The 25,267-nt window shown below is 44.6% G+C and overlaps 3 protein-coding genes across 4 annotated transcripts; 2 read left to right on the top strand and 1 right to left on the bottom strand.

Moving 5' to 3' along the window:
- The first annotated feature begins 595 nt into the window (after window positions 1-595).
- On the top strand, window positions 596-1,931 carry LOC128298348 (nucleolin). Of its 2 annotated transcripts, XM_053034098.1 has the most exons (3): window positions 596-709; window positions 1,143-1,280; window positions 1,384-1,931. In XM_053034098.1, the coding sequence occupies exons 2-3, from the start codon at window positions 1,218-1,220 to the stop codon at window positions 1,726-1,728; spliced, it is 408 nt and encodes a 135-aa protein (XP_052890058.1). In that variant the 5' UTR covers window positions 596-709; window positions 1,143-1,217; the 3' UTR covers window positions 1,729-1,931. The 2 variants fall into 2 exon arrangements, with proteins under 2 accessions (XP_052890058.1, XP_052890059.1); XM_053034099.1 differs by lacking the exon at window positions 596-709 and having other exon boundaries at window positions 1,047-1,280.
- A 2,746-nt stretch (window positions 1,932-4,677) lies between these two features.
- LOC128299784 (calreticulin) lies at window positions 4,678-8,603 on the top strand. Its single transcript, XM_053035860.1, has 3 exons — window positions 4,678-4,855; window positions 4,969-5,073; window positions 6,618-8,603. The coding sequence occupies exons 1-3, from the start codon at window positions 4,777-4,779 to the stop codon at window positions 7,652-7,654; spliced, it is 1,221 nt and encodes a 406-aa protein (XP_052891820.1). The 5' UTR covers window positions 4,678-4,776; the 3' UTR covers window positions 7,655-8,603.
- A 998-nt stretch (window positions 8,604-9,601) lies between these two features.
- LOC128310109 (serine-rich adhesin for platelets) lies at window positions 9,602-25,105 on the bottom strand. Its single transcript, XM_053046661.1, has 4 exons — window positions 23,069-25,105; window positions 13,842-14,043; window positions 13,643-13,754; window positions 9,602-13,555 (listed from the first exon to the last, which is right to left on the bottom strand). Exons 1-4 carry the CDS (start codon window positions 23,091-23,093, stop codon window positions 11,087-11,089), a joined length of 2,808 nt encoding a protein of 935 aa, XP_052902621.1. The 5' UTR covers window positions 23,094-25,105; the 3' UTR covers window positions 9,602-11,086.
- Between the last annotated feature and the right edge of the window lie 162 nt (window positions 25,106-25,267).

Genomic DNA, 25,267 nt, shown 5'->3' with positions numbered 1-25,267 from the left:
TCCAAAAAGGTAGTGAGTAATAAGGAGAATTTGGATAAGTTAACATTCGCTTTCAATTGTGCTTCAAAGCACGATTTGTGCACAGTTATCTTATCATTTGCAACACCACTATGTCTCATAAGCTCTTCTAAAATCACAATTTCCGAATGACAAAACAAACCAATTAATGCCACGCACCGTACAACAAACGGCTATGTTGAAGAGTTGTACGAATCCGTTGATGCTCAGATTTTTCGGGAATCTCTCGAGTTCGCTCCGGAAACGGATTCACCACTACGTTGAAGAAGCGCGCGCCCATATACACTCACACACCGTCGCTTCTGTATAAAAGAAAACGCAAAGGATACTAGAGATACCGGCAAAGGATACTAGCGCGTGTAGTTCGCTGTATGGGTGTAAGCGTGTATATAGGCATAGGTTGAATGAAAATGGTGACGTGTATGAGTGTGTCTACGGAAATATGTGTATGTAAGCGTTAATGTTGTTTTCCGATGCAAGCCGAACTTGACCGCGTGAAAAGCGGTGCGTACGTATTTATATCCTGTTGGTGGAAAATCATTTTCACTCGCCCCGTGCGTGCGTGTGTGGGTGATTGGTGGAGTGCGCCAAAGTTACTAAAGTGAATTATTCTGTAAAAAAAAAGAATCCTTGGGGATAGAAACTGTCGAAAGACGTATAATCGCAACGAGCGGGCCAAAAGCAAGTGCAGGTAGGTTGGATTTAGCAAATCGATGGCGACTAGATGGTGGGGAATTTTCACTTTCGTACCGCTATTTTGCATTTTGTTTGGGGAGAGCTTCCTGGCCCCGGAAAATGGTTCGTTCACGGTACGGTTGGTCTGTGTGTGCGCGCGCAAATGGGCTTTTCAGCGGGTGAGAAGGAGCAGCTTTTAACGGGACGATTTTTTTTGTGTGTACCTCTCGATAAGCGCCTGGCGGATGCTGAGTGGGTGAAAAAAGTATCTAAATTTATTTTTTTGTTTCTAGCAATTCTCTCGTTTGCCGAGTTTTGTTGTACGGGTTGTGGGAAAAAAAGGAAAAAAAAACACGAGTGAAGTGTAGTGAACGATAAGAAGGGGGTTGTATTAAAAGGTGGAGGTGGTTTTCTAATAAAGTTAATATTATTTTTACCCCTTCTATTAGTAAGTAAGCGGATCTAACGCGCGTGGTTTAGTGGTGTGTGCTTCGGAGAAATAGCTCAAGAAAACGGCGGACAAAATGTCTGATGCGGAGGTCGTTGAACCGAAGAAGGGCCGTGGACGCCCACCCAATCCGGACAAGGTAAGGCGTTTTGGGCAAGGGAAAAACCCTGCCTCGTTTGTCTTTTCCCCGGTTCCCGGCCAACTAGAGCTAATTTATTATCCTTTGCCTACTGAACCTTTAGAACAGTGTCGCACCGAAGAAGCGAGCCCGCGCACTCTCACCGAAAGAGTCGAAGGTGGCAGCTGAGGATCGCGAAAAGGAGAAAACGGTTGTGTCGGACGATGGTGACGAACCGTCCCCGAAGCGAGGTCGGGGCCGACCGAAGGGAAGCACCAAGAAGGTGGCTAAATCGGCGAAAAAAGCTCCGGCAGCACCGGTCGGCCGGGGCCGAGGCCGTGGCCGTAAGAAACCGGTGAAGGAAGAATCGTCCGAGGAGGAGGAAGACGAGGATGACGATGAGGATGACGAGCCGGAGGATAGTGAGGGCAATGAGGAAAATTATGAAAATGAGGAATCCGATTCTTAAACTGCCGTACGACAGCAAGCCTAACGCCACTGCCATACCTTTGATTTCGCAAGTCCGTGTTCTGTAGATGTATTTTGTTTTCACAAACAAAAAGCCATTTGCTCGACCAAAATCGAGGCACCGAGCCTGATGAAGAGAATGGTGATATGGAACGATCCCTTCCCAATCGAGCACAACAACGGCGTTTTGAAGGCATATGTGGTGTGGATGGATATTTTAAAACCCTTCTTTGTGAATCGTGTTCAAAGTGAACTCTAATAAATCGAACCGAACAACACCTGTATGTTTTATCGAATAGAAACAGTTTTGTGTTATATTTCTTGTTTTTTTTAATGGTTTAGCATTTGACTTTAAAACATGGCTTATCTCCTCATTTTGGCTCCGTTCCACGGTGGCGAAGTTACTCTTAAAACGCATTATCTGCTGCTGGTTGCTGCAGTACACCTTACTGCTAAGTGCTAAACTTTTTGTGTTATCTATTCTATGTTCTATAAACATTGAAATGCACTTGCTCTTGTACAGCACAGAAATGTGTTAATCGTATTCGTATGTTATCAGCAAGGCAACCGTAACATATTGACGCAAATCGTGCCGGGGCGCATACCAGATCGATTTACACAAATTAGAAGAATTGTCTCGTTTGGACAGCTTTGTCCAAATCCCTTCCCGGGTTATTAAGCTTCATACACATTTGGCCAACAATTAGAAAGCAATTAACAAACCCAGCCATACCATTTTTGGAACGATTGAAGATGTATGTCGGTGTCAGGACCTGTGCAAATGAAAGTGGCGTGTTTGATAACATGAGCACCTCCGGTTAATGAGCATTATAAAATTTCAGAAAAATTTGTTATTTTTCCTTGTATTGAACATTTAGCTTCCTCATTTTGTTTTAATTTACCATTTGCTACTTTGTTTTTTTGTTTTTTGACTATTTATTAGTTTTTTAGAATTCTTTATATTCCTCTTACATATAAACAGCGTTTTAAATTTTCAGTGTTGCGCTATACAAAAGATTAATTTCACTTTTGTGCATTAAAAGGTAACAAGCACGCTGCTAACGCTTGCTACGCTCTAAGATCTTTTTTAAATATCATTAGTTCAAAACTAATGATTTGTTGATATGCTAAAGAAGTCTGACAATCTTTTCAAATCATTGCAATGGATTCTTACTGTTGTACAGTATTACCATAATCTTAAATTAACATAAGAAACCACACCATGCTTGGAAAATGTCTCTCAATTCCCTCAAAGTCGAACAATTTGCTTGGTGGGAATGTTTAACGATTTTATTTAAAAACAATTCTTTTTGGCTATAGTGTCGCCACCTGGGAACGCTCGGGTTGGTCTGCGTTGGACCAATCAACGGCTCACAATTGGCAGTCTCCGTGCCCGACGGATAAATTTTGACAGCTAACTTCAAGCGAATAACAACGTGCAGGAGAAAGACAATTGATTACGTAAAGCTCTTGGTTTGACAACGGAAATTTGGTGCTTAAACTTGAAAAAAGATACTAATACCAATTCGAAAATATTACTGACCAGGCCACATGCAAAGAAATCTTAACAAGCAAGAAATAACAATGGCTAGAAAGTAGGGTTAAACAATTAAGAAAAGACTAGAAGCACATGAAAAAAGTCGTTGAAAAGTAGGGTTAAACAATTAAGAAAAGACTAGAAGCACATGAAAACAGTCGTTGAATCGGGCTGAGCAGATGCAAGATCAGCACTGAAAGAAGGCAGTGACATACAGAACTCCAAGAAGCTAGTCGAAATATATGTTACATGCAATTCGGAGAGTTGCAACGCGGTTCTTTGATGTATTGGTAACGGTGCCGGACTTAACACTACAGTACCGAGGAAACATACCATTGTGATCAAAATCAAAATAGGGGTATTATAGGCCTAGTTAATCATGTCCAGTATGTGATCATGGAAAAGCGTCTTTTTGAAAGACACTCCCGTAGAAAAGTACGTGTACAAAAGTTGCGTCGAAAGACACTCTCGAGAGTAGATGAATTTCGGTAAATAGGATAGGACAATCGGGGGAATAATGGGCGGGGAAAAACATTTTGAGATCATGTGTAAAGATCAGACGAGGGGCGGTCTGATGGCATAATGGTAACGGAGCCGACCTTTACATGAACGGACCGGACCAAAATCCCATCCGGACCATTCCCCCGTAGCAAGGACTGACTATTCGGTTACGTGGTAAAAATAAGTCGATACGGCCAGATCGTTCCAACGAAAACATAACAAAAGATTAGACGACCATCAACAGGAGGGTTAGAAGAAACATCATTTATGAACAGATTGAAAAACTGCCAGGAACGGGAAGAAAACTCAAGGCACAACAACTATCAGGGACAACAGATAAGCAAACAAGTTTATTTGGTAATAGTTGATGAACGTTTTGGCAGAGAGGGCAAATACTAATAGAAAATCTAAGTTTGTATTGTTTGGTCTCGGGCTTCACAACTCGTGTACTCGTGTTATAAGCCTAGCGAATCATATCGCATTGACTCTCGCAAGAATAGATTCCATTCAGGATCATTTAATGTCATTCACACATTGATCGTACTTACTCGCATTTAATCTCCCTCCTCACTCATATTCAAGTCAATTAGAGCTATTCGTAAAAAGCAGTTGGCTAACACGAGAAAGAGTAAAACCGTTTGACTGCAATATATTTTTGAAACAAAACACCATTTGACGCGTCACATAAGCACTCTTATTAGGCGTCTCTCAGCATACCATACCACAGCCACCTGAAAGCTGCCGAGTGTCAAACCCAAACCCATCGGGTGCAGAGAATGCCAATTGTGAGACGGTGATTGGTTCAACGCGGACCAATCGTAGCGCAGCTAGATGGCAGCACCGTCGGCAAGAAGAGCAGGCTTTGAATAAAACCGGGTGCCATGGTTGTTTATTATTATTCGTCCATTCTACGTTCGTGCGGCTAGTCAGCTTTTTGCGAGAGGAGTGCATCCGAAGGTGCATTTTCGAACCCCGTAGTGCTAGGAAAAAAGTTGCTAGTTTCTACCCAAAATGCGTGCGTTTGCGGTTTTAGTGGCCGCCATTCTGGCCGTTAATGCCGAGGTGTACTTTGAGGAAGGATTTAAAGACGGTAAGACAGTGTAGTTTTGTGAGATTATTCCGGCCATCCGGCACCATTTCCCGGCACGCTTTTCTTTTGCTAACGTTGACCATTTTGTGTGTGCGTGTGTTTCTTCTACACAGATTCGTGGCAAAAGACCTGGGTCCAGAGTGAACACAAAGGTGTTGAGTATGGCAAGTTTGTGCACACAGCCGGAAAATTCTTCAACGATGCCGATACCGACAAAGGTAAGTACTGTAGCAACATAAAAAGTCTTCTTTTTTTCGCTTGGTTCTGCTTACTATAGCGGCGTAGCTAACTAGATCGCAAACACTGCGGCGACGTGTCAATTTTCTCCGATGTGAATGACCGTTATTCTTGTGCTAGAATCCAGGATGAAATGTAAGGGGCGAGTGTCGATAAAGTGGGTGTGTTACATGAAACGTCTGAGCAAGAAGAAGGGAAACACTGATAAACCACGATGAGTGCATTAGGGAAAAAATTGCATAATTTTCCCACCGGATTTCCAAACAGGCACAGACACACACCACAAGATTCTTTCCCCTTCGGGTTTAGGTCTTCACAGAACAACGCTCAAAAACGCTAGAAGAAAGCGAGACGAAGAAGGCGAATGAAGAATTAAAAGCATAAGAACGCATAACGCGAAGCAGAGCTAGATGACGTACCCGGCATCCGACCGAGAACAGGAAAAACCGGCAAAACATCACGCACATCGAGTTTTGCTCTCGCCCGCGTAGCAGTTTTGTTCTTCTGTCGCCGTGGCAACGCTTCCCAACGTTGCCTCTTCTTCAATGCTACACTCATATGTGACGTGTCCCGGTGCTCGGCAATGGTGGTTCCGCATCGCAGCGGAATGTTCGAGAAAGCCGGGGCGTTGTTCAGTGATGGGTCCAGCTTTTATCGGCGTTCTCATCGCTTACCCATGTTTCAAATGGATTTATGATTACTGTTCGATTTTCCATGGCCTTGCCTAGAGCACTTAAGGGGAGGAGAGAAGGGTTTTCCTGGGTCGAATTATTGTCATGATTTTTATGTAAAATCATAGAGCACGAGTGTGGTGCCCCGGGTTACAACACCTATGAGGGAGGTAACGCGCAAAGCTGTCGATGTTTATCAGAACGCTTGGGGTACTGCTACTACTCTGCCCCATGTTCCCCTATCTACGCAACAAACAGACGGAACGGGCATAAAGCATGCAAAGGATGTGTTTTTTCTGTTTTAATTATTAATTGCGTCCACCAAAGTGTAACGCTAATGTGCGTGACAAAAGCATCAAACAAGCTTACGATTGCTTTGATGCTCTCTTTAATTGAACGTGTCTGCAAGACCACTGACAGCGCATGGTCCCCGCGATGGTCAGGTGGAAAAGTGGGTCGGAAAAATGTCTAAACTTTTCATGGTTCTTTTAAACATCAGTGTATAAGAAACGTGCACAAACGGGCCCCAAGAACGTATATTGAGGTTTGTTTGTATTGCTGTTTTGTTGTAGTGTTTACGCTGTTTTGTAGAACAGAGTGGAGATCCACTTTTCGCTTTGTTGACTTATTTTTAAACACAATAGTCCTCGTTATTTTTTTTTTTTGTGGAGGTCATAATTCAATTGGTGTCGCCGGTAGCTAGTTTGGCGAATGCGTCTCGCACATGTTAAACTAAAGTGGGACATATTGAATTTTGATTTGGTTTCTGGTGGTATGTGTAAAATTTAAACAACTCTGTTCAAAAATGCTCCAAACATTATATTTTTTCTGTATTAACTTCTCTCCTCTGACAGGTCTGCAAACTTCGCAAGATGCCCGTTTCTACGCGCTGTCGAACAAGTTCGCACCGTTCTCCAACAAGGATGATACGCTTGTCATCCAGTTCTCGGTGAAACATGAGCAGAACATCGACTGCGGTGGCGGTTATCTGAAGGTGTTCGACTGTTCGGTCGATCAGAAGGATCTGCACGGTGAGACGCCGTACCTGGTCATGTTTGGACCGGACATTTGTGGACCGGGAACGAAGAAGGTGCACGTGATCTTCAGCTACAAGGGCAAGAACCATTTGATCAACAAGGACATTCGCTGCAAGGACGATGTGTTCACGCATTTCTACACGCTGGTCGTGCGGGCTGACAACACGTACGAGGTGTTGATCGACAACGAGAAGGTCGAATCGGGCAGCCTGGAGGATGATTGGGAATTCCTGCCACCGAAGAAGATTAAGGATCCGGAAGCGAAGAAACCGGAAGACTGGGACGATCGTGCCACCATCCCCGATCCGGATGATACTAAGCCGGAGGACTGGGACAAACCGGAACACATTCCCGACCCGGATGCTACCAAGCCCGACGACTGGGACGATGAGATGGACGGCGAATGGGAGCCACCGATGATCGATAATCCCGAGTACAAGGGTGAATGGAAACCAAAGCAGATCGACAATCCGGCCTACAAGGGTGTTTGGGTGCATCCGGAGATCGACAATCCGGAGTACGTGGAGGACAAGAGTTTGTACCTGCGCGAGGAAGTGTGCGGTGTCGGTATTGACGTGTGGCAGGTGAAATCGGGCACGATCTTCGACAACTTCCTCGTCACCAACGATCTCGAGGTAGCAAAGAAGGCGGCCGCCACCGTTAAGGAGACGCAGGAGGGCGAAAAGAAGGTGAAGGACGCACAGGAAGCCGAGGAGCGTAAGAAGGCAGAAGAGGAAGCGGCCGCCGAGGAGGCTGCCAAGGACGACGAGGATGAGGATGATGAGGATGATGCGGACAACGCGCTGCCCGGTGAAGCGACCGAGGTGGAGGACGATGGACACGATGAGCTGTAAACGGTGGAAGCACCTGTCAACAACACACAGCCGGACGCTTTAAACGTATTCCTATGGAATGCGACACTTGAAAGGAATTCGAGGGCAGAAGAAGAGAATGGAGAGAAAGAACGCAATTCGCGACTGCCACAGAAAGTAGGAGACCGAGACCGGAACAAAATCGACGTAAAAATAATGAGTGGACGGTAACGCAGCATTTCACTTACAACGGGGTAGAAGACCGCAGTAGAGACTAATGAAGAAATCTGTTTAGATAGCCGATAACGTTCAGAGAGAAGCAGGGACTGAGTAATAATGGGCGCACTTCAAACGCGGTGCACCACCTGTCGTCGTTACGTTTTCGTTTTGAAGAGACACTAGCTCGGTGCGTGTGTGCTTGCTGTACACCCATGTCGCGGTTATTTTGCTACTATCCTACCCACTGTATAGGTGGGCAGCTATTCTGCGATAGTTAAAGACAGGTACGACGACTTTCGACTATGTTCAAATAGTCATCTGAAGCAGGAAATGGAATGGGAATGCACGACCATGGCACTGCATGGATTGCAAGAGCGTCGAATAATCTCATACAAACACACCCACAGAGTAGCCTCCCTTTCTTCCGATCACGCATTACCTGGTGGCAACAAGCTGAATGGTCGTGTTTAAGAATGTACCGATTCGTTAGGCAAAACGTGTACAGGAGAGTTTGTTTTTGTTTTGTGGGTATTCAGTTTTGTTTTTAATTCCATTTTGCCCCTATTTGAGTGTATTTGATTTAGTTTTTTAAGAACTAGCAGGCAGGTCACCTTACAGCAGTGTAAAATATAAAAACCCATGGACGTGAAAGACGAATACTAGAAAAAAGCAGCAGTACCAACAACAAAAAACTTGTTGAAGAACAAATGTGGTGTAAACGATAAAGAGAAACAGTCAGAAACAATAAAAAAACAAAATTAAAATAAAATTACGATTGAACAATTATTTACTTTAACCTTTAAAAGTTTAAAACTAATAATGACAGCATCACCCACCGTGCAATGAATTCGACTCGCCGAAGCTGCGGTGAGCTGGTAATGATGTCATTAACATGGCACCACACGATACAGCTCGTACAGTGTCTCTGTTCTGGACGTCCAAATGGATTTAGATGGAATAGACCGCATTTGTCTGGAGCCATTTTTGGATTATTTTCAAATTAAACTAGAATATATTGAGGAATATATGCAAATCCTCCTATTCATATTATTCTTTATCGGCACAACAACCTCAAGAGGTCTAAAGAGGGTTGCCATTTCTAGACAGACTGATGTAAATGTGCAAGTGTAAATGTGAAGAAATGATCGCAAGTGTCTTCACAATGACCGAAGAGGTCCATAATTTGCAAGAAATCGGTCGTGAAATTCCTAGATTTCTTGACGCACGGACAACCGATCTAAAATTGGAGCATCAAATTTGATATGTGAAAATCAAGCGAACGATAGAAAATTGCTTATGCTTTTATAGCACTGGTATGCTTTCCGTTTAATCCATCTTCCTTACACTAGCGATCACTCTCACGGTTTGATGGTATGGTATAAACCATGGGCGGTTTATAGGACTCCTGCAGTAGGTTGTTGAGAGTCGTTCCCTGTCGACAATAATGATTTACCTCATAACGTTTTGCAAAGATAGCAATAGGAAATGCCGGAACATTCTTTTAATTTAACTGTTATAAAGAAAGCATAACAAAATACCTATTCCTGTTGCAGAAATTCTTTTTGTACGTAGTTCTTTCCAGTCCACTGTTTCTCAAAACATCGTCCATATGCAGTTGCTCTGTACGGAGCACAAAAAAAAATAGATGAAAGTGATAAAAATGAAATGAAAAGATTAATTGGAGAAAAGTAATGCAAAACAAACGATAAATTTCGAGTTACGTTAATTTCGGCCCACTGAAAGAAAACAAAACCCACCGACCCATGAATTTCTGTTGCTTTTCATATTTTAATGTGATCATCTTCTTCGCGGACTTAAGTACACTAATGTATATCAATATAACTACTGCACACAGTATGGTTTCGCAGCCATACGGGTATGTTGTGTACGGTCCCAATTACCGATCATGTACGGCGCACGAGTACCTAACACGCGCGTAAGTTTATATGACGAAAATGCATAACGCTACTATCCAGCTACTATTGATGACGGGTTACTAAACAAACAAAAAATCGGGATAAACGTTTTACGTCTGGCGGAGTAAACGTGGCGCTAGAATACATGCGTCTGGGTGTGTGTGTGTGTATATATATAAAAAGCAAGCCACAAACTCCCAGCAAATCCGTACCGGGTTTGGGGTTTTTCTCTCATAATTATATCTCAGCTCTCGTTCCAACGTTAGTGTTGAGGGTTATTCTTCTGCCCCTCGCCTGAATCGACCCCTTCTGTTATTCCTTGTGTGTGTTTGTGTATTTTTTTTTTGAGGATCAACGATCTATGTGGGCCCTAAAATCGTGGCGCACATCTCCCACACCACCACGTACGGCAGAGGGAAGGAAGTAGCGGGGTTTATGGTATTTATTTTCCATTTTCAATTTTACATCGTTCACTAATATTCCTATATGGTGTCAATACTTTAGGCGTTATCCATGATTTCTAATCAGCGTTGCTAGAAAAAAGCGATTGGAATGATCGATAGGAAATAATCTTATAGCTTTACGTTAATTCACTATTACGTTACAGTTTGGGGAGTGTCCTGTGTTGCGTTAACGGTAGCTCCACTCGGCCACTCGTTGTTTTCCCCCCGGGTTTCTAAGGAATGAAGATACTCGCTAGTAAAGTAATCATTGATAATACAATCTGTCTCTTGTGTTGTTTGCGCAGTTTGCGGAGTTTCGATAGAATGAAATTTTGTTGTGTTAACTAATTTCTATCGTAAATTTACACATTTCATAATTTCAATCGCGTTCGTTAGCTATATCCGCGACTCATTGTGCGCGACCGGGTCCTCCTTTCTTCATGGCAAATGTGATACTAGAGTACCGAAAGTACGTAATTCTAATTCATCAAAAGTCCAACAAGTTACTAGCAACTACCGATCACCGATCTGCGTTTGTGCTTCTCCTAGCTGTCCAATGACCTACGTAACTATTCAATCACTGTACACGGGTCCGTTTCGTACGTATAATAACTAAACGGATTAGATAATCGGCCAATTGGTTCACCCCACACGGGGTACTTCTTCGTACGCGCATGGAGGAAATTGATCAGCTGTCGATCGACCTCTTAGCAGTAGGAAAATTATTAATAAAATATAATACTACCCAAAAATTGCGATCGCAAACGCTGCGACTTGTGTTTTGTGTTCCTGCTGCATGTCGACAACACAACTACTGCGCACTATTTTACGTCCAACCGCCGGCACACAGATCGACGATGGTTGGTACGGTTCGGCGGTGGCCTTTACTCCGTTCATCATACCTGCGTGACGCATTGGGCGTACTTTTCTAGTTCCTTCTGCAGCGTCTTCACCTTATCCGATTCGCCACGCAGCATGCGCGTCAGCTCCTCGATCAGCCCATTCTGTGTCGCCAGCTGTCGCTCCATGCGGCTCACCTTTTGCTCCAGTTCCTGTACCCGTCCGCACACGTTCTCCATCGAGATCGGTACTACGTTTACCGATTCGGTCGACGAGGGTTTGCCGCCGGTGGTGTTCGCGGTACCACTACCCACAATGTGAATCGTTTTCGCATTGCGGTTCTGTGGCGTGGGCGAAATGCTGGTGTTCCGGAGGTTCACACTGACGGGGCGGCTGTTTGGTGAGGGTGCGGTAGTGGCCACTGACGCCGTTGATGATGTTAGTTCGTGTGTGCCGTTGTTTTCGGTGACCGCCGTTGTCGAGGAGACCGTACCGGTCGACGAGGAGGAAATGGCAATTTTGGTCGTGGTGGTTGACAGAGCGGACATCGATTTGGTCATGGCGCTCACGTTGGATGTATCGACGTTTGACTGAAGCTGCGAACTACCACTACTGCTGACGTTAGTAGTGGCCGTCTCCTTACGATTGCACGACGCAATCAGATCGAAGGAACTATTCATATTGCTCGTGGTACTGCTGGTGTGATTGCTCTCCGAAGGGACGCTCGTCGTTGTGGCGGATCGTTCCATTAGCCGGGCACGGACCGCATTACCCGAGGGTACGGGAGGTGTGCCGGTGCTGGAAGTGGTGCTCGCATGGAATGATTTGGAAATGCTTGTCTCCTCCTGGTGATGAACGTGACTATTGTTGGTGCTGCTGTTTTGCGAGGACGTCACATGATGATGATGCTCAGGTGATTTGCTTTCTGCGGCGGTCGTCTTCTTCGCCTGGCTCGCTTTTAACTCGTCCATCCACGGTACTTTATTCTTTTCCCACTCGCGTGGTTTCGGTACCTTTGGTGCCGATTCTTCGCCGTCTCCCGCCGACACGATGGAACTGGAACCGAAGGAATTGTTAGCGCTCGGTGGCCCTCCGGTGGCCGTCACGTCTGGTTTTGGACTTTCCGACTCGAACGACAGTGACAGTTGACTGAAGAGCCCGGAATTGCCATTGCTCATCGAAGCACTACCACTACCGTTGGCGGTAATACCGGTGGCATTCGGATCGGTTGTAATAATACTGCTCGGAGATGAGGGTGGCCGTCGCTTCGGAGCCTTCGCTCGGTTTGCTCGCATATCCTTCAGTACCGAGGTGCCACGCTCAACGTGACCCAGCTCCACTTCGATCCGTTCGCCAACGATCGTTCGGTCTCCGTTGTCGGCAATCTCTGACCTCACCTTGCTACCCCCAATACCATCCCGCTCGTCTGATGATTTGTCCTTTTCCACGGATGGTCCGCCACCTTTTACCTTTTGCTTTAGCCCGGAAAACAGGTTCCCTGTAACGCTGGTAATGGATGGTGATTTTTTGATGGGAACTTGTGGTTTTTTCCCCAGCACCGGTGGTGGTGTAGCCTTTTTATCGTCCAAATTTTCCAAACTTTTGCGTATGTCTGACGCCTTGTTTTCCAAGCTTTTGCGCGGAGGTTTCTCCGTCACGATGCCTCCACCAATGGCACCCGCCGCTGATGCTGAACTTTCCGTGCTCTTGCTTTCGAGTGATTTCCGATGTGCTGCCACGCTGTTGTACGTCGGTGAACCGGTCACCGAACCAGCGCCACCAACACTCCCAACACTGCCGGTCGATTCGTTCAACGAATCCTTCGAACCGAAACTTTCCTTACGATAGGCCGTGGTGGAGGACGAATTGGTTGACGTTTGCTTGCCAAACATTTGCATCTTTGTGGCCGTGGGTGGACGGTCCGGTTTCGGCACGTGCAGCGGATCCTTAACCGGCGACACTACACCCGGATGGTGTAGGCTACCGGTGCCGGTTGTCGTGCTGGCAATGGACCGCACCGAGGCCGATATGTTAGCCGACGATTTGCCACCTTCCGGTGGCAGTAACGAAACGAAATTGTCCGGAAATACGCCAACCCGCCCGCGAAGTTCACCCTTCCACCAGCCCTTATCCGGCAGCTCCTTCGAGAGGATCGTTATGATGTCACCCTCCACCAGCTTTAGCTCGTCCTCGTTGGCAGGTTGATAGGCGAACAGTACCTTGCACAGGTCCCGCACGGGTTTTGGCGGCAGCGAAGGTGCATCGTGCCGGTCAAGATCTTCCCGCGAGCTGTTCAAGCTGGTGCGGCTTTTGTTGAGGCTGTTGTTCTTCGATAGGCTCATTCCTAACGACCCGGTTCCTGCCAGGCCGGTGGTGCTGTCGATCGCCGTTACGCCCAGTCCACCGACGTTACCACTCTTCCGGCTGGACGATTTGGGCGATACGGATTCGATCATTTCTACGAAATTGGACGGAAACACACCCACTCGCCCATTCAGCTTACCACGCCACCATCCTTCTTCGACCTAAAAAAACAGAGAAGCATGCAGTTGATGCAGCAGCATTGTAGTGTACTGTATGGTACAAATTGTAACGGTGGCAACGTAATTTACCTCTTCAAAAAATTCAATAACATCACCAACTGCTAGCGTCAGCTCGTCCGCTTTGTTTTCCTGATAGCTGTAAATTACCTTACACCTTCGGTTCAGTGTTGCACTTTTATCTCTGCAAGCAGCAAACAAACAAATGATACATCTCGTTACTGTTTCTTTGATGGAGGAAGCCACGAGGGGACTCGTAATTACTACATACCTGAGGACGACTTGGTTCTTATCCTGCGATTCTAGCACACGGACAAAATTGTCCGGAAACACTCCGGTGCGGCCGGTAGCGACCAGTGTACCCTCCCACCAACCTCCATCCTGCACTTTGATGTTCGTAATGATGGCACCCTTTTTCAACGTCAGCTCGTCCGGTTCCTTTGCCGCGTAGTCGTACTCGACGACGGCGCTCACTGAAAGTAGGACGAATGAAAGTGTTGGTGTTAGTAGAAAGTTTGCAACGTTCTGCGTCTGGTTGGAGAATAAATGTGATTGAAACGTGAAGTATTACAAAGGGTTTCCGTTAAATAGATTAAACTAAAACTGCTTCGTACAGTGGTTTGAACGTTGAAAGTACGCATTCGTCTAAGTTGGAATGCCGCACAAACAAACGAACGCCGGGCAGGGCTACGGGGTGGTTTAACCTATATAAATGCACGTCTATTGCTTTGCGAGACAAAGCTACGATCGGTGACGGATCGTGCAAGCGTCGGTCCGCGCCTTAGACGGCAAGTCTTAGTAGATCTCCCTCTATCACGCTATGCTCGCGTTTGTATACCGGAGAGCTGGGAAACGATGCTGCTTTATGAGGATATAGCTATACATTATTAAGCCTATCCCCCAGACGAGCGGGCAGCCGATGGTAAAGGGCAGTGAGATACCCGGAGGGAGAAGGTGGTTCCCATGTTTCACTTTCCCTCCCCTTTTGTACAACAACAACGCACGGCAGTGTGCTTGTTGCACGGTTTGGCCTGGTTTTTGGTCTAGAGCGGACGAGGCAAAAGTATGGATGATGATGGTGTGTGCACACGATGCGGCCGAAGTCGATAAAAGTGGAGCCCAGCTGCAACAAAAAAAAAATACACAGCACCACACACAAACGTTAAAGATCAGACGGTGATTCTAATCTGTGTGGCCCTATCCGACTGCCATTATTTCAGACGGGGGTTTTTCGGGGGGATTTATGCGCGAATGATTCAGTAATGAAGTTCATACTGTTAGCAGCAGCATTGGGTAATATTACCGCCAAATGTGCGCTTCACATTCTTGAAGTATCTTCAAACTTATTTGCAATGACGTCATTATGTAAAGATGTTTTAAAATATCTTTGTTATATCTCATGAATTTTCCTTCTTTTTTTTGCTAAAAATTAGACAAACTTACTAAGCAGTAAAACGACAGCAGGCGCTCTCCAGATTACGGCATCCGATTGGAAAGCCCCCAATAGCAAAGTGCCCTAGGGGCTAGGCCATCAAACGGTACAGCGCCACCAGAAGAGAGCACACACCTGAGATCATCGCGCATGGGAATGGTCACCGCAGTAACTAGCGAGAGTGTGAGTGAACGCGTTTAAGGGAGGGAGAACTCGCGAACGAAAGAATCGAAAACAAAACATCGAACAACGACAACAACAACCACAACAACAACATTCGTCTCCTCCGGCATACCGGTAACCACAAAATTGAAAGGTGAACAACCGCCAAAGTAGTGACCACCCCTTACCAACGCACAACCCGTTACACATACACCCCAACCATACGCACCCCATAGATTCGATCATTCACTCGATCGTTTCTCGTTCGCAGCCCAAAGTAGTCGTCGATCTTCCGCTTAACTTCGCCACTGAGCGGTATGTGGAAGCAAAAGACACATATAAGAACAAGCCGCACAGGAAAATCTTTACGATCGAGCGACTCGCTAGATCACTCGTCCCGAGGTTGCGTGGAGCGGAGTGACCGATCCCCACGAATCACGTCACTTGCCGCACTTCTTTTCACATGCTGATGGTGATGATGAGGAAGCTGCTACTGGCGAGAGCGGTAGAACTAACACCACAGTGTTAAGCATTGCTTCGGCCACGGTGACAGCAATGGGGATGAAGAGCAAAAGTGACACGCGATTGCAAATGCAGTAGGTAGAGCAACAATTGGACGCAAACCGTACGCGTGCAACTGGGGAATGATTCGTGTGAAGTTACGGTATCGTCCCGTGGTGGATGTTTTATGAAACATTTCCGGGCAACCCCGTTCGTCACCATATGCATACGGTGACGAGATCTTGTGCGACTTTGTAATGTGACCTCGCGTCAATGGGCTCCAGGAATGTTGGTTGAGGCACTCTGTGCTTGTTTGGGGCAAACTATTTCCCAAATGCTTCAATGCTTAGGCACGCATTCGTAACGTGTGGAAGTATTTGGATGTAGAATTTTTCAAAGAATTGCCCAAAATTCGTTGTATATGATATGACAAATTTTAAACATAATTTGGCTTATCTGTACCTTATTGTCTCCTGTGTTTTAATAGAGTTAAAATGTTTCTATAGTTCAGCTTTATTTTTATTGAAGTTTTACTGTATGTTTTATTTTTAAACTTCTCAAAACCGCGTCCAGGTGACAAATTATTATCCCAGTTTTTCTGGCCGACGCATCAAACCGTCTTTCGTCTTTAATTTTTGCTGATCGAGCCTCCTTCAATGACCTAAAAGGGATGATCTTCCAAAACTGGATCGTCTGATGTAATGACATGATCAGATCACCGAAGTCTAGCTAAATGTATAACAGTGAGAGAGTCGCACTATTACCCACTTATTTTTATAGTTGATATACTCCTCAATTGTCCTTCCACATCTACTATACTAAAACATACTTCTGAGTATCTTTATCTCGGGTGGTATGTAGAGATCTTGACACTATCGTGTTTCATACGACTTCATTATCAAAATCACCTCAGTTTTTCACCAAATTTTGTTTAAAAATAAGAGTTATCGTAGGTTGTTATTTAGGTTTTACTGCGAAATAATTGGTGCACTAGATAACGTATGACTAACCAAAACGCCCGGTTTAAATTTCGACTGAAGATGGAGTATTTCCTGTTGAAGTTACGTTGGACATGGCCACCACTAACAAATGTTATGGCGTATAAAAGGAAGCAGCAGATTATTTCGCATTAATTATGATCAATGTCGTCGTACTTTGCCATTTGGTCGGATACACCAAAGATCAAGCATCAGTATCTCATCCTGACTGGGAGGGTGAAAAATAAATTCTAATTAAACCTTTATATATTCATTCCTTATTCAATATTTCAACATATTTCATGAGCTTTAATGAGAATTTCATTGTTTGATACCGATCATTTACGAAGTACAGTTGGAATTCATTGGAGCTCGGTAGGCTCAAAGAATAGAAAGTACATTACGTGTACAGTACGAATGAGTTCAACACATTAGTCTATTGGCATGGTGGATTATTCATCCGAGTTCCAATATTGCGTAGTTGGTTTATTTGCATGAATATCAGCAAGTTGCTCAATTTTGCAAATGGTTTTTAATACTACTGCCATTAGTTTTTGATATTTAATTGAAACAACAGCTCGAGGAGCAGCTTGCGACCTGTCAAAATTGTTATTTAAATCTAGCTCGGTAGATCTTACTCACAAACGTTTGAAGGCTTCAGAAATTTACTTACAGAATGATAATATTCATCAGCTTAATGTAGAATAATTTTGTTACTCCAGCCGTAAACTACCATTGAACATTTGTTTTACAAATAATAAGTCTAGACACTAGTCGCACCGTTTCGAGCATTATATGGGAAGAATTGTGGCACTGTAGATGACACCAAAACAAGTAACATTAGACGCATGGGCAAGGCGACACCTCAGTCAAACGAGTCGATAAAGTAATACATCATCACCCGGTTGGCCGTGAAACGAAAACAGGTCCCGAACTGGATGGTGGTGTGATCATCCCCGGCTCGCACCCGGCCGCATCGGTGATGAGCGGTAGGTATTAGATCAGTAGTTCCAGCAGCAGCAGCAGCAACACCGTCGACCGGTCGAACATTGTGTTGTAGCTTCTAGCTCCGGCGATCATGTTGTACTTTGATATACGTATGACCATCGGTAATGCTTTCTCGGGTGGAAGGACAAGATATTTCAAAATGATATCAAAACATGCCTGTCACAGAATAGGGGTTCCAGTTCTTCTTGAGAGTTTCGTCATAAATAGATAAGTAGTTCTTTTCAAAAATGTTCGATTAAACTGTAAAATATGCCAACTTTATGCCATAACCTCCAATAGAGGACGGACTAGTATCGTAAACTATAAGACACCATTTTTTATAACAAAAAAAACATTAGCAGTAAAATTGGAACCTGTTTTATGTTATGTCTGTGCGTTAGAAGGAATAATTCTATCACATTCGAACATAACGTAAACATTCATTCCAAAATTCCACTTTATAGTTTTATGCGTGTAAACCGTCCGTTGGAATTTGATGGCGGGGATACACACACACTGTGGTCATCTGCAGTTCGCTGAAACGAAACGGAACAAACGCATTGTTCGTATGCAAATTGGTGGCCATAAATTGTTGTTGTTTGTTTTATTTTTTCGTTTGCCAAGCTACACATGACTCATCCGGACAAAGCAAAGAGAGCAGCAATTCGTACCTTTCGTCCCCGGTAAGGTAAGTATGTCAGTATGCTGGTTATTGCATATGCGCGAAGAAATACTACAACGCGAAACGCAAAAGGAGGGAATGCATTAGTCAAAAGTTTCAAAAACAGAATGAATCAACAATCATCCCGGGGTTTCGTAGTACTGCTGATCATCGGTACGGTACGGTACAGAGTACAGATGTCGCCAAACTTAATCGATCGGCCGTGTGGCCGTGTTTGCAACCACCCATCGATTAGCAAAACAATAGGCAAACGGCAAACGCTGACTGCGGCAGATAGCAACGATAAGATAGTGGATGCTCTTGGGAAGGGCGGCACCAGCAGTTGATGGTGAATTGAACGGAACGATTTCTCCTCGATGCGGAGGAGAAATGTAACAGGCACACACGATTATTTTTACTGCTCGTGTGCGCCTTTTTTTTTAAAAATATAACAAAATCGAAAAAAGACCACGCATTTACCAGTGCAGTGTGTGTGTGTGTGGGGTGACAGCTGAAGTGTGATAATTTCCAACGTTCATCGTTCAACACCATTACGATTCCGCATGAAAGATAATGTTTCGTTCGTAGTTTCAAAAAAAAAAAAGACTACGGATGATGTGTTTTTGTTTGTTGTTTTAATCAAAGTCCGACAGGTCCACAATTTGTCTTGTTGGGGGTATTGTTTTTATTTTATAATTCGGAAAAAAAAACAATTTCTTCACGAAGAGAAATTATGTCTATTAGACGTTGGCAAAGGTTTCGGTTGGTTTCGAACGTGGAGGAGAAATTGACGGCGAAAATAACAATATTTATTCGTCTAACCTTTAAAAAAAACCGATAATAATCTATCTATAATCCGATAATCTATTTGTTGTGGTGTAAATCAAAACCTTTTCCATTACTTATTTGTGTCATTATCCGTTTCGCTACTAGCCAGTAAAAGTGAAAACACTTTAAAGGATGTTTTATACAAATTTTTCAAATTCACATATACATTTATTGACAATTTAACTTAAAAATACCTAAATGCCATCTATAGTTCTCGCGAATTATAGGGGGAACTATTCGAATTAATCCAAAGTGCGTCTTTCCCAAGAGCCAAACGAAAAGATAACTTTTGAAAAGAAAACAAAAAAAAAAACGTTAAAAACGCGATCACGCACGCACTGCCCGAGAATCTAATGGAACAAAAGCAAGGGCATATGGGGGAAGGTTTCGGAAAGCATTGGACGTGCAGAGAATGTAATAAGGTTTAGGGATTTTAGGTGTGTGTGCGCTCGTACAAAATCATACACTTTGCCATTGCGATAAGTGGCGCCACATGATGCTAGATAACTGGAACCTTTTATTTTATGTTTTTTTTTTGTACGGACAAAACTGTTCTATCATGTGACGACATTTTCCTTCTATGATTGGTTTCTCTGTAGCGTTTTGTTTCTGCCGGCGTGAAAATCTGCACAATCAGAAGAGATCAAAATATTATGTGGCAATTTTATATACGGCAATATTGTTAATAGGCACACCATAAATTATTGGGTCCGCAAATAAGTAACGTCCGGGTTTGAATCATTTGCGCTGGAAAATATTGATTCACTAGCGTTTATATCAGGAATCAAGCTGGGACGTATGGTAAACAAACTGCATGAACACATCATTTAATTATTTACTGGATCATATACTTCAGGGGAGGGGAGCCTCTCAATATGAGTGATTTTGTGACTAATAAGCGTCAGTTGTAGGAAGTCTTTGTTTGTTTTTAAGTTAGTATTACGTTAGGTTATGATTTCGATATCAACGATTGTTTTTGTGTAGAAAACCCAAAAGCATTCGCGGTGGATGTACCAACCGGGACCAGATCGGTACAAAGTACTACAAGTTGTTGCAAGCGAACGAAACCCCCACAGAAGGATGAAGACGGTAAGACATCCTTATCCTTCAGTATGTTACACTATCACTATTTGAATTTCATCTTTTCCGTGCGTTTTACCAAATAGGCTGACCATCATCAGCAGCATGGGTTTGATGATTGGGTCGCTACAAAAGATAGGGAATAATTTCCACAAAACATTCGACATTTGATAGCGGGACGGCAAAGTGATAAATAGCGATACCTAAAATTAGGAGTTACACAATATTTCAAATAAAACTACAGTCTAATAAATCTTTCAAAGCCAGTCTAGATAACTTGGTTGCGCACCCAATACATCTGCAGGCGATGAAAAAGAAATTATTGCCAACCATAAACGACTGTTACGGGCGTTTTAAAACGAAAAAAAAAACCATTAATCATCGCGAACAGCTATCAATAGACATGATGATGCTTCGAAGATCGCACTTCGCATCGGAACGGAAAGAGCGGTTGATTAGCAACGATCATAAACAATTCGCGAATGGCCACGTCTGCGGTTGTGAGATCGTCTAGTAGTCACAGCCATAAACAGGCGAAGCGGTTGAAGAAATTCATTCAAACTTGTAAGTTATTTTAATTTTAATTTAAGTAAACAAAAAAACAACCCAAAAGGAAGCTATTGTCTTACCTAGCAGCCTGCAAAGCTTTTGATGCAGCCCTTTGCCGTCGAAGTTTCCACTGCTACAGAGTCTACAGATAGGATAAATGATAACGCTACCACAGTTTGCCAGCCTATCACGCTGGTCGGTGCTGTGCAGTGTTGTTGCTGTTGTAGCTCTTTTTTGCGATAAAACAACACTTACAACATCCGCTTATACCATAAAGAGACGGTTATGCGAGTGTGCTTGCATGTGTGTACTGGAGTGAACTTCAAGTCGCTTCAATAATCTTATCAGCGTTAAGCACGATGACGCGACATCCCTGTAAGTACAGCGCTAACACTAACTGTGCAGAGCTCACACAAAACCCGGAAAGTCTGGCAACAAAATGACACAATCGGAAGGGCTACGGAGAGGGACATATTGCCTCGGGGGGAGGAGATCGTTTACTTGAAGAAAAGTGTCCATAGTATTCGTGTGTATCACAATGCAATAGATGTAGTGTTGCGTTTTCTTCGTTCCTTCAATCTTGAATCTTGGGTGTGGCCGTATGGTCGCTGTCTGGCCTAGATTCTGAACGCGCGCGTACAGCAGGATGACAAACTTTATATCGACAGTCTGACAGTCAGAGAAATCAACATACGATTTGGACCCGCGCATTGAGTCATCCACGGAATGATATGCCGGTTCGTCGTTTTTTTCCTTCTTTATTCCAATGCTGAACTTACTCGCAAGCAAAACACGTACAGACATACTGTGGGAATGGAATGGTATCGAGATAAAATCATTTCCTGGGCCAGCAGTCATCGCATTTATTTGCTCGTGCAGCGAAAGGAAATTCTATCAACACTCTCCGACATTTCATCTCCCACCGGGAGCCGATAAACGATGACATCCTGCAATTGATCTATTTCCGATTCTTGCGATATTCAACGTTCAGTGGCCAAAGGACACAGCATATTGTAGCCAGGACATAGGACGTTCTTTTATTCTTATCTTTCTCGCGTCTTGTTATTAAACGATTCTTTAATGATTGTGCTATTCTTTTTTCCCGACAGAGATACATCAGGACCCAATAGCACAAGTATGCCTGTTATCAATTGTTTAATACTTTTGAAATCTGGTGGGAAGAAGCATAAAAGAAAAACTCAGAATGCGTATCTTATCTTCTGAAGTGTTCCCAAAACGTTAGCAATTTGCAAAACACCCGTTTCGTTCTCAATAAGAGTAGGCCATTGGTGGTTTGACATTTCGTTTGACATTTCTCGGTAGCCACCGGTTTGCCTACCCAGCCCCAATCCAAATGTAGGTCACTAGATAATTGCCTAAGGCCGATCACCTACGCAACCCAGAACTTTACTAACCGGCAACCCTCTGGGAAAGGGTGAGAAATAGAGAGAAAGAGTTCGTTGAACCTTTGACGAAAAATGTTTCCCCATAAACACATGAGCGAATCGTAAATGTCAATATGAAACACCACCATGGAAACAATGTTAAGAAAGGTCAGAGAAAGAAGGGTAGTGTAACACAGTGAAGATCGATGCGAATCCCAATCCGCCACTAGCAAAACTAGGTCAAACGGAAATATAACAACATATGCCCGGTACCGTCGGCAAAATCCTTTTGGATGTAGCTGTCACCCGGTTACCTTCACACACGCATATATTTACACATCCACACATGTGAATGGGTGAAAACCATCAAGTTGAGTTAATTAAAAAAAACCTCCAGAAGAAGGTGTGTGTGCACGGGTTCATTGTGTAGACAGGACTCAATGAAGTTATGATATATTCCAGGACATGAAGGGGCTACCCAAGTAGGTTGAATAATGACATCTGCACACGTCATTCATACCCTGCGACGGGCGCATACTTCCCTTGCTGCATTTATCTTTATTAGCATTCCAGCAAAACATCACGCAATTATTGTCAATTCCCGTAATCATACTATTGGTGGACACATTTCGTTACCCGTAACAGTTCATTCCTACAAAAGATATCCGGCCCCGTTTTGAGGTGCTGCGTGACTAAACGCCCTGTATAAAACAGATGATTCACCGTTTCCATGGGCGTGCGAGCTTCTTTTCGAGCAAAGTTATGCGCAAAGACTACAGATATTAAAACACACGTACGTACGTGTATCAACCGTGGTCGAGGATTTTTTTTTCTCCGGCGTTTTCTAACAATTTTGCTGATCCTGCTTAACATACGAGTGAACCTGTTCGGAATGATTTCTGTTTCCGTACGTAATAAACCAAGGGCTCTGCTTACCTTCGGGTTTGGATAAAAGATCCATCGTGGTTGCGTGCGGTCGCTGTTCCGGCAGGGGAATTTTGTGCTTGGAACTGATGTTTCGGAGCTGACAGTCGCCGAATGCACCCAAGCTACAATGTCACGTATATGCACCACGCAGTACTGTCGACGTTTTCCGTTCGGGAACTCCACGTTTGGAGCCGAAAGATGAGGGGTTGATGTTTTTCGCGATCACCACCTCACACACGTGCACATGTGTGCGTGTGTGTATGTGTACAGCAGGGAGATGTTTTTCCTGTGTTCGTACGGGTTTTGTTTTTCCTAGCCACCGTTTGGCTGCTGCCACACACGAGTCTGATGCCCTTGCCCTGGGATGGGGATGATTTTTCGCTTTTCCTACCCGTTGCGCTCCGCTGGATAATAGCCGTGTGTGGCGCGGACACAACACAGCACCTTGAATGCAGCTTAATATCCCGAGGCCGAGGAGGCTGGCCAGAAGGAGTGCCGGGGATCGGAGTTTCGGTGTCCCGCACCGAATGATATTAAAACAGGGTGGATTTGGTTGGAATGCGGTGCGAAAGGAAGCGGCGTGGAAAGGTTTGGATGCCGGCGACAGGAGGTATGTGCCAAGTAGCCACCTCAACCATCCACCAGAGCATAGAGACACGAAGAAAGAGAGAGAGACAGGAATGATGGAACTGAATGTGTTGTACTATGTTGCCGCCCCGTCTTCGGTAAAGGGGTGTTTGATGTTTTCACTTTTCACTTCTTCAATTGGAAACTCACACATGCAACTCTAGCACTTCTTGCAGACCGCCATAGCCAAACGTTGGGATCCGTGAACGGATCTCGCTGGAAAAACCATTTGAAGGTATGGTATAATGAGATAGGCCCTTCCTCTCGCTCTCTTTAAAGCACCAACATATCGCGTATTAGACGTCGTCAACCACGGCTCGCACACACAATGCCCCCACTAGGCACAAACACACAAACACGCGCGTACGGCAATCTCTTTCCGCTTTAACAACCACCGCACACTGTGGGCCACATTCGCGGTCCCCCGTATGTTCCGTACCTGTACACCAAATCTTTACCGACACGGCGGTGTTTGGCGAATTACTTTATCGATAATCTTTCCCTGGATGCACCCCGTCAGCACACCTCGATATCAGCCAACTAGTGACGAGCATCCGATCATGACATAAGGTGCAGTTTGGGCTGATGTGTGGAAACGATGATGTGGTGGTTCCTGTTGACTAAAAAAACGGGCCACCACGGCAAACGCCTTGCTGGGATTGATGAGTCTGTTTGCAGCCGTACGGGTGGCCAGCCTTCGAGAATGGTGCAGAAAGATTGACACTTCCTATTTCCGGTGCGTATATGTGACCGGGGAATGAAACTGACCGGTACGCTTCGGATACAAAACCGTATCGTATCCGACAGGTCCTTTTTACACCGGACCGAATTGTTATTTCGAGATCGCAGCAAAAATGGATACCCGCATACTCACTCACTCCATGTCCAACGCGTACACATAAGCACACATACACGCACACAGTGTAAGCAGCGAGATCGCCGCAGTTGACGTTTTTACTTCTTTCTCCGTTGTCCCGTCGGTTGCTTTCCCCGTTGATGAAAGATGACCTTCTTCAACCGTAATTCAACAGTGCGGGACGCGTCACAGATTTGCGGGACAGTGACGGTTTCTGATTATTGCTTCACTCTATTTACTTCCGCAGCGAAACAATAAGGGAAAATCCCGGTGTACACAAATAAACACGCACACACGCACACAGATACACGGACGTGCCACACTGCTTGTTCGACGCACGGGTTAACTCTGCGGTACACTGTAAAAGAGGGCACGCGTACCACTGCTGTCCTGTTGCTATAGGTGATGAATTTCACGGAAAAAGGATATATTTCAGACAGAGTTGATGGAACACGGCCGCGAACACCTGCGACGAGCCTCCTTACGCACCAGCTTTTGTCTTGTCTGTGTCCGTGTGCGTTTTTTCTCCTTCTGTTGGGCTGGCCAGCAGTGAACAATCAGTGCTCGGGTCGTGCCATTTACACGGCTTTGACAGCTGCTCACCATGGAACGCGCAAGGATCAATACGTTTGACAGCTTGTGAAAGTTTTAGCAAACTATGGTTGGCAGTTGGAAGCCGTAATTTTAATATTTTCAATACCATCCTCGTTGAGGAATGTTTCAAC

Source organism: Anopheles moucheti, chromosome 2, assembly GCF_943734755.1.
Source record: "Anopheles moucheti chromosome 2, idAnoMoucSN_F20_07, whole genome shotgun sequence".
NCBI lineage: Eukaryota > Metazoa > Arthropoda > Insecta > Diptera > Culicidae > Anopheles > Anopheles moucheti.
The sequence above is the reverse complement of the archived record's forward strand: the minus strand, read 5'-3'. Positions and strand labels throughout refer to the sequence as shown.